Source organism: Lepidochelys kempii, chromosome 23 (genome assembly GCF_965140285.1).
Source record: "Lepidochelys kempii isolate rLepKem1 chromosome 23, rLepKem1.hap1, whole genome shotgun sequence".
NCBI lineage: Eukaryota > Metazoa > Chordata > Testudines > Cheloniidae > Lepidochelys > Lepidochelys kempii.
Window position 1 is genome coordinate 14,915,247 of NC_136402.1, and position 13,309 is coordinate 14,928,555.

At 59.7% G+C, this 13,309-nt stretch overlaps 1 protein-coding gene across 1 annotated transcript in view; it reads left to right on the forward strand.

The window, feature by feature from the left end:
* LOC140901866 (immunoglobulin superfamily member 1) overlaps positions 1 to 13,309 on the forward strand; it is a 263,932-nt gene that overhangs the window by 201,683 nt on the left and 48,940 nt on the right. The window contains 7 exon segments of the mRNA XM_078850366.1: positions 7 to 48; positions 256 to 543; positions 3,975 to 4,016; positions 4,019 to 4,264; positions 11,078 to 11,312; positions 11,372 to 11,379; positions 11,446 to 11,487. Of these exon segments, the coding sequence (XP_078706492.1) occupies positions 7 to 48; positions 256 to 543; positions 3,975 to 4,016; positions 4,019 to 4,264; positions 11,078 to 11,312; positions 11,372 to 11,379; positions 11,446 to 11,487 (903 nt within the window).

Here is a 13,309-nt window from a genome sequence, read left to right on the forward strand (position 1 = left end):
GAACAGATCCTGTGCAGTATTTTAAGTACTCCCCGGGGCCGGTGAGAGGTAGGCGGGGAGCAGTCCCAGGCTGGGGGAGTCAGGGGAGCAGGGCACACCCCTCCTGGCTGGTGGGTTGCTCTGGGTAGCCCAGTTCCAGGGGGCCGGGATACAGGAGCTCGGTGCAGCCTGTGGGATCCCAGCGGGGGGAAGCTGTGAGACCCCAGGGAGTGGGCCGGGTTCGGTGTCTCACCCTCTGTCTCCTTCGGAGTGCAGAGATGTACCCCAAAGCCGCCATCTCCCTGAGCCCCAGCAGGGTGACCGTCCTGGGGCAGGATGTCACCGTTCGGGGTCGGGCTGGTCGCCGGGACGCCAGCTTCTCTCTGTTTAAGGTCAGGGATTGGACCCCGCTGGGACATGCGGAGCCTGCTGGGGCTGGGGGGCAATTGCTCATCTGCAGCGTGAGATGGGGAGACGGAGGGAGCTACACTTGCTATTATCACTATGCAACAGATCCCTTCCCCTGGTCAGAGCCCAGCGACCCCGAGGAACTGGTGGTAGCAGGTGAGGGGTCCGGCTTGGTGTCCAGAGCCCCACACTTAGCCGTACCCTCAGGGGGACTCTGTACTCATGGGACGCTCAGAGCCAGGCTCTGCCCTGGGCCCAGCAGAGGAGACGCCTGGCCAGGGAGTTGGGACAGAGTCACTGCGGGGGTTCCCCAGCCAGGGAGGAGCAGCAGCCGCTGGAGGTTCGGGGATAAGGGAAGGGGATCCCTGCCCCCGGGGGAGCTGCAGAGCAGGGGCCTTTCCCAGGGGGATGCTCCCCGAGGCTGCCCCCGTTAAGGGATCGCAGAGAGGAGTCAGGGCCCAGGGGCTGCCCAGCTGGCACCGTCCAGCCACATAAGTCCCCACACACACACCCAGGAAGGACCCTGATGGTTGATGCTGAGTCACCGGAGGGGAGGGGGAGGGGATCGCTAACGGACGCTGGTTCTATTCCCACAGGGGGACCCGACCCAGCCTGGAACGGCGCCAGCTCCCACCAACCAGGGCAGCCCAGGCCTGGTACCAGGGCCTGGGGGAATCTACTAAGTCACAGCTTATGGGGCAGTTCCCCAGGCAGTGGTTGCCCAGGGAGAGGGATGGAGACTGTTCTCAGGGGCAGTGATTCCCCCTGAAACTCACCAAGGGATTTGGGAGAGAAGCCTCCTGCTTCAGACACGAACCTGCTGCTAACGAGGTGGCCCCATTTTTGGTTTTTGTCCCTTCAGTTTCCCCCCTCACAGCCCCTCTGCCCCACATTCCCTGCCCTATAATGGCCCCAACTTCACAGTTGTGGCGATGGTGACACCAGGAGTCCTGGCCCCAGCTCCACCCCCCGGCTCGAACCACTAGTCCCCACTCCCCTGCCAGAGCCCAGAACTGAGTCAAACCTTCCTGATCCCCAGCTTTCTGCTGCCACTAACCAATGGCATATAAACAAAGCCTGTCACATCCCTCTCTAGGGGCCTGGCCACATAACCACTGACAGTGTCTCCTCCAGCTCGGAGGACAGGGTCTCCGCAGGGGCATTAGAAGGTCCCTGGGTCTCTCCCAGTTGGTGACCCGCTGGGGGCCTGGGATAGAATTACTTGAACCTGGTTTATTTAATTCACATGCTGAGAAAAGCCCCTTAGAACCAGGCATTACAGTGTAAACCCGTCATCACCGCTCAGCTAAGGCGCAAGGGGCAGAAAACCCAGGCCTTCCCTATCGTGCCCGCTCTTAAAACGGTGCCACGGCTTGTGTTGCAGGTGGGCAGTTGGCAGACTGAGCGGGAAGGCTGCAGTCAAACCCTCCAGTATCAGAGAATGCCACAAAGTTTCCCAAACACCCTTAACTCTGCCCCCTTGTGCACATGCATTACGGCGCCATCCTTTAATTTTGTGATCACATATTAATTTTATCTTCATGGGCCATGTTAAGGTTCCTTCCCCACTCTGAACTCTGGGGTACAGAAGTGGGGACCTGCATGAAAGACCCCCTAAGTACATTTCTACCAGCTTAGGTTAAAAACTTCCCAGGGCACAAAATCTCTATTTGTTCTTGGACGAGGAATGCTGCCACCACCAAGCGCTTTAACCAAGAACCAGGGAAAAGGACCACTTGGAGTTCCTCTTCCCCCAACAATCCCCCCGAGCCCTCACACCCCCTTTCCTGGGCAGGCTTGAGAATAAACAAGTTGAGCACAGACCATCTTGGATTTCTTAGGACCCTGAAAATCCAGTCAGATTCTTAAAAAACAGAACTTTATTAGAAGAACAAAACAAAGAAGAAAGAAACACTCTGTAAGATTAGAATGGAAGATAATCTCACAGGCACTCAGATTCAAAACACAGAGAATCCCTCTAGGGAAAACCTTAAATTACAAAAAGACACATAAACAGGATGTGAGGATGTGACGCAGCAGGGAGGGGGGAGTGTTGACCTGGGAATGTGCCCTGGGGATGGGAGACCTGAGAGCCTGTCACCTGAGCCAGGAGCGGGAGGGGGAGGTAACCCCTCTGCCCAGGAATGTGGACAGAGGCTGCAGGAGAGAGCCTGCTGGGGGGAGTTTAGTTTCAGTTTGGGGCTGGGTGGAGGAAGGCAGGGAACCCCAGGACTGGGGTCTAAGCTCCCTGCTCCCCCAGAAGGACTTGACTGAGGGGTCCTGGTTGTACCCACAAGCTCTGTTTGAGACTGTGTTCCTGTTGTCCAATAAACCTTCTGTTTTACTGGCTGGCTGAGAGTCTCAGTGAATCCCAGGAAGAGGGGTGCAGGGTCTGGACTCCCCCACACTCCGTGACACAGGAATACACATTCCCTCCAGCACAGCGAATTTACAAGCCAAAACAAAGAAAACCTAATGTATTTTCTAGCTAGATTACTTACTAACTTTACAGGAGTGGAGGGCTTGCATCCTTGATCTGTTCCTGGCAAAGGTATCACACAGACAGACAAAAGCCTTTTCCGCCCCCTCGAGGTCTGAAAGTATCTTGCCCCCTCATTGTTCTTTTTGGGTCAGGTGCCAGCGAGGTTACCTGAGCTTCTTAACCCTTTACAGGTGAAAGGGTTTTGCCTCTGGCCAGGAGGGATTTTATAGCACTGTGTACAGAAAGGTGGGTACCCTTCCCTTGATATTTAGGACAGGCCACCACCAATGTTTGAACCCAGAATGTAAGAAAGGACGGGTGTGGGGGAATCTGCATGGAAATCATGGTCAGTGGCAGATTGAAGACCAGACCCCATGCTCTCTTGGCTCCCAGCCTGGTGCACCTTCCCCAAGGCTGCAGGGAACATGGAGGGAGAACTGTCCCCCCTCCCCACAGAGACACAGACAAGCTGGGAGCTGCATGACATTTGGCCAGGCCGATGGGCCCAGGCTTCGGTTTTGCAGGCGCCTCTGCTTACTTTGACCGCACTAGATTTCCCCTGCAGATTAGAGACAACGTGTGATGCACACAGGAAGAGACGAGACATCGTCGGCTTCCTGTAGCTGGAGACACCAGCTGAGTTTGTTATTTGGGGCTCGGTGGAGCTGGGCTCTGGGGCGTTGGTGGCAGTGCTGAGGGGCCTCTCGCTGCCTCTGTCATGCCATCTGCTCTCACCGTCCTCTTCTCGGTGAGTGTCAGAGAAAGCCAGTGCACGTGCCCACTGATTTCTCCTTCCCCAGCTGATGGAGATAAAACGCAATTGGCCTCTAGGTCGCCTTGGCCTCTCCTTGCCCTGCCCCAGCCACCCCTCCATGGGCTCCTGGCAGATGGAGCCGTGCCGTTGCCCTGCTGAGGGGTGGGGGGCCCCGTGTCTCTTGTGTCGCTAGCCCAGCTCTCTCGCTCTTGGATTTGGGGAAAAAGCATCCAGGAGACTCTCTCCCTGCAGCCCCCGTCTCGGCCTCGTCACTGGGGCCGGGCTGTGGGGACGGGGAACAGTGACCGTGCCGGGGTCTGTGTCTCACGGCCTGTCTCCTCCTGCCTGCAGAGCCCAGCTACCCCAAACCCAACATCTCCCTGCTCCCAAGTGGGGGGTCGCCCCGGGGGGAGCCGTGACCGTCCGGTGTGAGTGTTGGTGTCGGGGAGCGAGGGTCCTTCTGTATAAAGCTGGAGACCCAGAAGCACGACAGGACAAAGACCCCCCAGAGGATGTGGCTCAATTTTCCATCCACAACATGAGCCAGAGAGATGCAGGGAGCTACAGCTGCCGATATAGCATCAAATCCGACCTGTCTGTCTGGTCAGAGCCCAGCGACGCCATGGAGCTGGTAGTAGCCGGTGAGGGGCCCGGCTCAGCATCCCTGCTCCCAGCCCCACACCCAGCTGGATACTCAGAGGGGCTTAGCCCCAATGGGGCGCTCAGAGCCAGGCTCTGCCCTGAGCCCTGGATCCAGCAGAGGGGACACCCGGCTGGGGAGCGGGGACAGAGTCACTGCGGGGTTCCCCAGCCAGGGGGAGCAGAAGCTGCTGGAGATTCAGGGCAGAGGAAGGGGGGATCCCTGCCCCCAGGGAGGCTGCAGAACAGGGGGCCTTTCCCAGGGGGATGTTCCCCCAGCTAACCCCGCTCTGGGGACACACAGAGGAGTCAGGGCTCAGAGGATGCTCAGCTGGCTCCGGCCCCAGCGCTGAATTCACTTCCCACCAGCCTGGACAATTAAACCCATAACAAACGCCTGGTCGTGGGGCGAGGGGCCCAGTCGCTGAGTCACCATTTCAGCCTCTTCCCACTCGGGCCTGGGTGCTGGTTCTATCCCTCCCCAGCCCCAGCCCACGCTCGATTTCATCCCACAGAGGGAACCGACCCAGCTGGGCCCCAGCAGCCAGATCCCCCCATGATGGAGCCGGAGGGAGAAGGTGAGCCGGAGAAATGGAACAATTCATCCCCCAGGGAACAGGGCTCCCCGCTCCAACACCCACGGGGTCAGTCAGGTTGTTTGGCGGGGGCTGGTCCCTGCAGACAGAGCTGATGGGTTCATTTCTTCTATATAGAGGGTGATGGACAGATCCATGGGGACAGACAGCCACGGGTCAGTGAGAATATGGGTCCATGGGAAAGTAGGGAGGTGGACAGATGGGAGCGTGTTTGGTGAGGGATAGAAAGATGGACTAAAACTTTGTCTACATGAAAACTGGACCTGAAATGACGAATCCCATGTGGTTCCCAACCGCCCCCCCCCCCGCGGTGATCTCAGAGCAAGTCTGGACTGTCGGATTAGCCGTCCCATTCGGTTTGATACAGCCCCGTTTGGCAGACGAGCTCCCCTTTAGCTCTCTAGACACAGGGACGTTCCTCCTCCCAAATAGGAACAGCCGCACCGAGACCAGCTCCGCAGTGACTCCAGGTGTGAATGGCACCTCCTGGCATGCCTCTGCTAGAGACAAACAGGAGGAAGTGAGTGTCCCCCCCAGGGAGGGAACGGGGCGGGGGGTCCCCATTCTCCACCAACTAAAATCCATCCCTCCTTTCCCTGGGACTGACAGTGAAGATCGATGCTGAGTCAGCAGCTGGGGGCAGATCGCAGAGTCGCTCTTTCTTCCCCTCCCCAGGACCTGGTGTACGCTGGTTTTATTCCCGCAGAGGGAACCGCCCTGATCCAGCCTGGAGCGGCACCGGCTCCCACCCGCCCGAGCAGAGCAGGGCCAGGTACCAGGGCCGGGGCGGGAATCACCGTCCAGCCAGCCCTGGAAACAGCCTTGTGGTGCCCAGGGGCTGGAGCTGGTTGCAGGAAATGACGGGGGAGTGAATCTGGGTGGGTGAGGCCCAGACACCACAGGGAGGGGCTCATTGACATGGGGGAAAGGAGAAACAGACCCACTGCCCCTCGCCCACTGCCAGGCCCTCAGCTCCCCGGACGCCTGCTGCCCTGCAGGTCACTGCCTGGGAGCTGTGGGGGGATCCCAGGGGAGGGACGGGGCTGTGGGGGCTGGGCCCTGCTGGTTGCACAGGGGCTGGGGCAATGAGCCCCCCCCTGGGCCCCATGATCTCCCCCTGGCAATAGGGGTGATCATTATCCAGAATTCCCTCTGCTCTTGCTTGCCCTCCCTCATGGGGTTCCAGGGGACCCCCGACCCATCCCCCACAGATGTTTTGCTGCCTCTGGCTGCTCCCTGGGCACCACGGGGTTGGGGGAGCAGCGGGTTACGTACCAGCCTCCCCCCGTGCGCACTGCCTGGCTGTGATTGGCAGCAGCCGAGATACCCCGGGGATGGGCTCACTGCGCAGCAGACAGGCCGGGGCAGAGGCACCTGTGGGGGTGGACTGAGGGGTCCTACGGGGACAGGGAGCTGGGGTGGTTCCCTGTCCTGGAGGGCCTGGGACCCTGCATCTCTGACTGTCACAGTCCCCTGGCCAGGCCCTGGGATGCCGGGCGGCTCAGAAGGGCAGTTCACCCATTCTCTTTGGCCCCCAGCTGCTGATCTCCCCATCTGAGCTGCCGAGTGACTCTCCCCTTCCCCCAGCAGCAGCCCCCCGGGATGCCCGGATTTCACCCACGCCGACATCACCCGCCTGGCTCTGAGCGCCATGGTCCTGGCTGAGGCCCACTACAGCCTCCCGAGGGTGGTGTCCTAGGTGAGGTGACCCCCACTTCTGTGCCCCTTGCTGCCCCCAGGGGCAGGGCCTAGTGCGACACGGGCCCCTCTAACCTGCCATCTCTCTGCACCCCAGGACCCTGGATCCAGCCGTGCAGAGAAGAAAATCTCCCCGGGGGACGAGCTGCTCCCCCTTGGGGGGCTGAAACGCCAGCACAAAACCTCCTGCTCCCAAACACCCCTGCCTCAGTGAATCCCCCCCCAACAGCTCCTGACCTGACAGCAACACCCCAGGATTGAACCCCGAACCCTGCAATCACCAGCCCCTGCAGCACCAGTTAGAGGAACTGCCCCTGTGCTGGGCTCATTGGGCTCCCAGTGGAGCAGCCCCTGGACAGCGCCAGGTCCCACTCCCTGGCCCTACCAGACCTGTCTCTGCCCAGGGCTGTCAGTGGGCAGCGGGGAGCCTGCGTCTTGTGTGGCACTGGAATAATAGCACTTATTGCCCCCACACCCGCTGTCCATCCCCCTCCTCTCTCTACAGCAGGGTCCCCCTGCCTCAGCCAGGTCCATTTCGGAGGGCAGTAAGCCAGACAACCACCTCTGCCATTCACTCCAGGTCCCCAGCCAGCCCCAAACTGAAACTCCCTCCAGCCCCTCCTCCTCTGGGCTTTGTCCCTTTCCCGGGCCAGGAGGGCACCTGATTCCTTTGTTCTCCAACCCTTTAGCTCTCACCTTGCAGGGGGGAAGGGCCCAGGCCATCACTTGCCAGGAGACAGAGTGTTGGCCATTTATGTACACTGGCCCTTTGCTCTGTAACAATTACACCCCCTTATCCCACCACTTAGAGACTGAAGAAATGCATAGGGGAAACTGAGGCACCCCTACAGTATTCAGAGGAACCATTAAGAACAGTCCCACTTCGTCACAGGGACCCAGGCTAGGGGGCAGAAAGATGGGGACAGGGATATGAGGGGACACGGGATGGTGGGACATGTACGGGGGAGGGGATACAGGCCAGGGGGCTGAGGATCCCAAGGCATGAATGTCGGGGGTGGGGGGTGAAGGGTAAACAAGCTGGGAAGCCAGAGCTTGGGCATCCGCTGGGGGTGGGGGAGGGGAGTTTCTCTTGAGCTCTGTCCCAGTGAACTTGCCCTCTCCCCTTTCTGTGGGGCTGGTTGGCTCCCCCCACCCCCCGTGGCCCTTTTGCAGCATCCTGAGGTGAGCTCTGCCCTGGGCCCTGAGATGCGCAGACCCACTGTCCCGGGTATGGGATCGGGAAGGGACACGGGGCCTTTCACCTCCAGGGGGCTGGCTCAAATCTGTGTCCTTTTCTCTTAGCACTAGACCCCACCCCCCAACCAGAGCCAGGAGAGAACCCAGGAGTCCTGGCTCCCAGCCACCCCCACCCCCCAATCACTAGACCCCATTCTCCTCCCAGAGCTGGGATATATAACAGGCTAGGTGCCGGGCATCAGGTTTACACAGAATTTCACTGGCAGTAGCAGAAACAGGAAGTGAGCGCCGGCTCTGGGCAGACTTCCCCTTTCCCGGATTTATCCACTGCTCCTTTATCAACTCAGGATCTACATTTACCCCTCCCTCCCCTGCTCACGGGGACCAGAAACCACAACTCCCACCCCCCTCAAACCCCCCGTCATGTCTCTGTGCCACATCACTCAGCTAAGAACGGCGTGTGCAGCGATGGTACCTGAGAAGGAGGTTGGCCAGGTCCCTCCACCCTCATGCTCCAGGGCTGGGCCTGGGCCCAGCTGGGTCAGGAAGGAATCTCTGTCCCGCTCCTTGGGAGAGGGTTTCTTTGTGAGGGGCACTGTGTGTGCGGGGGGTAGAAGCCCTCCTCTGCTCTGAGCTGCTCCTCCAGGGAGGCTAGACGGGCCTGTTGGAAAAGCTCAGGGCAGCCTGGACACCTCTTGACACCTCCTGAGATTCCCCTGTTCCCAGCTGGTCCCCGGACTGGGCAGCTCCCATGTGGGGCTGGGGGTTATGGGGGGTGGCGTGGGACCAGGCAGCTGCAGGAGGGGATGTGGTTTGCTCGGTATTGCAGGGAGCTGCCTTTGCTCTGACTGCGGTAGATTTGGGCTGGAGATTGCAGAGAAACCACCTGATGGGAAGAAAGGGGCCGAGCGCATCACGGGCTTCCTGGGGCTGCAGCCCCAGGCGCAGTTCCAAATTCCCCTCACACTCGGGCCTCAGGCTCAGTGGAGCTCAGCACTGGGGTGTTGCTGGCAGCACTGAGGGGCCCCCCACTGCCCCATCATGGCGTCTGCTCTCACCCTCCTCTTCTTCGCTAGGTATTGCAGACAGCCGGGGAGTGTGTCCATGTGGGGGGTGGATCTGAGACCAGGGCATGTGCTCATGGAGGGGGGATCTGAGACCAGGGCGTGTGCCCATGGCGGGGTGGGGTGGGGTGGATCTGAGACCAGGGTGCGGGATCCAGTTGCTCTGGGATCAGGTCACTAACGAGCCGTCTCCTCTCCAGGCTGCTGGCTGGCCGGTCACAGCGGGGCGTGGGGAGGTGAGTATCAGTCTGGGGGGAGAACAGTAGCATCAAGGATGGGGGAGGGGATCTGAGTCCTGAACCTTACCCAAAACTCAACACAAACTCTCCCTGGGTGCTCAGACCTGTCCCAGTTCTTCTCTGCCCCACCCCACCAGGGAGTAACAAGAAGCCGACCTTGGCTCCCGAGGTCTGACAAAGCAGATGGGAACCATCCACTGGTTCATTGCCCTGCCCCTCCAGGCTGGGAAGATTGCGGGGGGGGGGGGCAGGGGAATGTGGATTTATTTCAGCTCATACAAATGCTAACAGGGCCCATCCGTGGGCTCTAGATCCCCTCAGGGTAACCGAAACGTTCACGGTCACATGGGGAAGAACTCCCCCAGATCAGCCCCCGCCCCAACACCTCCCTCCCCTGCACTCACAGCCGCCCACCCTGCGATCCCAAGGCCTGGGGAAAGGTGGGTCTCTGCACTGTTGGGACGCTCAGAGCCAGGCTCTGCCCTGAGCCCAGCAGAGGGGACAGAGTTACTGGGGGGTTTATCAGCTGGGGGAAGAAGCAGCCACTGGACATTCAGGGCTGAGGGAGGGGGGATTCCTGCCCCCAGCGGGAGCTGCAGAGCAGGGCGGCCTTTCCCAGGTAACACATCAGTTAGGGGGTGACGGGCGGAGCTGAAGGTTATAAACCTCAGTGGATAGAAGAGACTTGCACAGTCCCCTACAAGTCAGGGGTGGTGCTGCGTGTAAGCGGGGGAACGGTCCCGCTATTGTGGGGAACTTTCCTGGGTTATACCCACCCCGGTGGGATTGGCTGGCGAAAGGATCTGAGTCCTCGCTCCCACTCCCTTTACCCAGCGGCCTGCCTGACCTCGAGGGCTCCCCTTCCTCCCCGCAGTGTGGCAGAGTCCTCGTAACCCCGGCAAGGCTGGGCCCCAGATTCCCGGGGGGCACGACCCCCAACCTTGTTGTGGTCACTTCAGGAAGGGGCGAGGGTGTCCCCTCTCCCGGGTGCTCTCTCTGCGCTGGACGCTTCCCTGACCCCCTGATCATTACAGACAATTTATTACACAACAATCAATTTTTAAAAATAAGGAAAAAAATGGGGAAGGTGAAAGGAAAACCCGTCACCCCGCTCTGTGGCCCGGGGACGTCACAGCCAGCGTCTCTGGGCTCCGGTGGCTGCAGCTCCGCTCCCAGGACAGGGCTGCTCTGTGGGCTGCTGCTTTGACTCTGCTCCCAGCACGGACCTCCTCCCCGGGCTGCTGTTCTGGCCCCTCTGGCTGGCCCGGCTCTGGGTGGTCCCAGCTCAGCTCGGGCCCCTGCTTTCTCCTTAGCTCGGCCCCACTCTGTCTGCCCCAGGCGATTCCAGCTCACCCAGAGGACGGGATCCCCTGGATTTGTGACTAGCCCGCTGGCCCTGGCAATCAGGCTCACCTGGAGCGTTGGCCTCTCCCCATTGTTCCTGGGGACTGTCTGTCTCAGGGTCATGGATTCCCATCGATCCTTCCCCTTGGTGCTGGGAGCTAGCAACCAAAACACCCCGAGTGAATGTCAGTAAGGGGACAACAGCCCCGTTACATGTGCACAGAACCCAGGAGTCCTGGCCCCCACCCTCCCTGCTCTCCCCACTAGACCCCACTCCCCTCCCAGAGCCAGGGACAGAACCCGGAGTCCTGGCCCACATCCTCCTGCTCTCCAGCCTAGACCCCAAGCCCCTCCCAGAGCCAGGGACAGAACCCAGAGTCCTGGCTCCCAGCCCCCTCCCAGCAGAGAAGCCAGGGCTTGAATGGACCCCTCGAGACTGGACTGGCCTGTCTCCTGCTAGGGAGCAGAGCTTTGGGCCCCCAGGGGCTGGGGTTGCTCCATGTCTCATGCTGTTAGCCCAGGGCTCAGAGGATACTCTGGGCCCCGTGGAAAGGCATCCAGGAGCCCGTCCCCAGGGCCACCGGGTCTGACCCCCCACGGAGGCCGCGTGGTGAGGACGGGTCCCAGGACTGGGTGACGGGGCCTGCGTCTCACGGCCTGTCTGCTTCCCCCTGCAGAGCCCAGCTACCCCAAACCCAGCATCTCCCTGAGCCCCAGCGGGGGGGTCTCCCTGGGGGGAGCCGTGGCCGTCTGGTGTCGGGGGCAGCACCAAGGCATGCGGTTCGTGCTGAATAAAGAGGGACGCCGTTTCCAAACTGTGGCTTCGAAGGGGTTGGAGGCTGAGTTTCCCATCAGCAACGTGAGCCGGGAGGACCGGGGGAGCTACAGCTGCTCCTATCAGAACAGATCGGAGCCGTTCGCCATAGAATCATAGAATCATAGAATATCAGGGTTGGAAGGGACCCCAGAAGGTCATCTAGTCCAACCCCCTGCTCAAAGCAGGACCAATTCCCAGTTAAATCATCCCAGCCAGGGCTTTGTCAAGCCATGTCGTCCCCCAGCGACCCCGTGGATCTGGCGGTGACAGGTGAGGGGCCCGGCTCGGCGTCCCCGTTCCCAGCCCCACCCCCAGCCCGACCCTCACGGGGGCTCGGTGCTAGTGGGATGCTCAGAGCCAAGCTCTGCCCTGAGCCCTGACCCCGCAGTGGGGACGCCCAGCCGGGGAGCGGGGACGGAGTCACTGGGGGGTTCCCCAGCCAGGGGGGAGCAGCAGCCCCTGGGGACTCGGGGCAGGGAGGTGACTTTAACGCTGCCCCTTGTGCGTAGGAACCGTGAGTCGCTATTTAATCCCGTGATCCCCTCCCCACTGTTCTCCTGGTGCGGCCACAGACTCTGTGTGATGGGAGCACATCGCGGTTTTCAGAAGTGTCCTTCTTTGTCGGGGGGCCTCAATCTTGGGGGATCTCAGACCGACCGCCCACAAACGGAGACGCCCACAGTTAGTGGAGACCTCTGCAAACACTGGCCTCAGTAGCGCTGGATCCCTTGTGTTGGGGGAGCATGTAGGCCCCTGCCATGGTCAGGACCCCGTTGTGCCCGGCGCTGCATAAACACAGAGTGAAGAGACCGTCCCTGCCCTGGGAGCTCACGAAGGAAAGTGAATCTGACTGTGACTCAGTTTCCCCCTGTAGAATGGGGATAAAGACGCCTTGATGCCTCCCGGGGGGCTGACTGCCTTCCTGTGTGGGGCTCAGGCCCTATAGTGCCAGGCTCCAGAGAGCAGCCTCTGAGTCGCCCTGTGCTTGGGCGGGGGGCAGGGGGATGCAGTGAATAAGGCAGAGGCCACAGTATGAGGACCCCAAGAACTAGGCAGTCATGGCTGCATGTGTGTGGGACTGGGAGCCCAGGTCACAGGGTTGGGATTCTGGGTCAGGGGGACTCTGGGATCTGGGAGAGAATCTCTGCCAGGGGGCCCCTGGATCTGCCCATGCCAGGGGCAGACGGGCAATCATCGAAGATTAGGGTTGGAAGAGACCTCAGGAGGTCATCTTGTCCAACCCCCTGTTCAAAGCAGGACCAAGGGCAACTAAATCATCCAGCCAGGGCTTTGTCAAGCCAGGCCTTAAAAACCTCTAAGGATGGAGATTCCACCACCTCCCTAGGGAGCCCATTCTAGTGCCTCATCACCCTCCCAGTGAAATAGTTGTTACGGGTTGGATCACAGAAACCCCTTTGGGGCTCCCAACTGATGTGCCAAGACTACTTCTGCCCCTGCCCTCCTTGCCAGCTTGGCACTCCAGAATCCTGCCTGGCTGCGCCAGACGCGCTTGCCGGCCAGAAACACAGACCCAGGTCTGAACCACGTCCCACAAGCTACAAGCTTAACTGAGAGCAGCTTACAGAAGTGTTCCTGTCTTTAACACTCAGATGCCCAACTCCCAGTCGGGTCTAAACCCCAAATAAGTTTGTTTTACTCTGTATAAAGCTTATACAGGGTAAACTCATAAATTGTTTGCCCTCTATAACACTGATCGAGAGATATGCACAGCTGTTTGCCCCTCTGCCCCCCAGGTATTAATACATACTCTGGGTTAATTAATAAGTAAAAAATGATTTTATTAACAACAGAAAGTAGGATTTAAGTGGTTCCAAGTAATAACAGACAGAACAAAGTGAAATACCAAGCAAAATAAAATAAAACACGCATGTCTATGTCTAATCAAACTGAATAGAGATAAAAACCTCACCAGTTCCAGTAAGCTTCCTTTTACAGACAAATCTCCTTCTAGTCTGGGTCCAGCTATCACTCACATCCCCTGTAGTTACTGTCCTTTGTTCCAGTTTCTTTCAGGTGTCTTTGGGGGTAGAGAGGCTCTCTCTTTAGCCAGCTGAAGATAAAATGGAGGGGT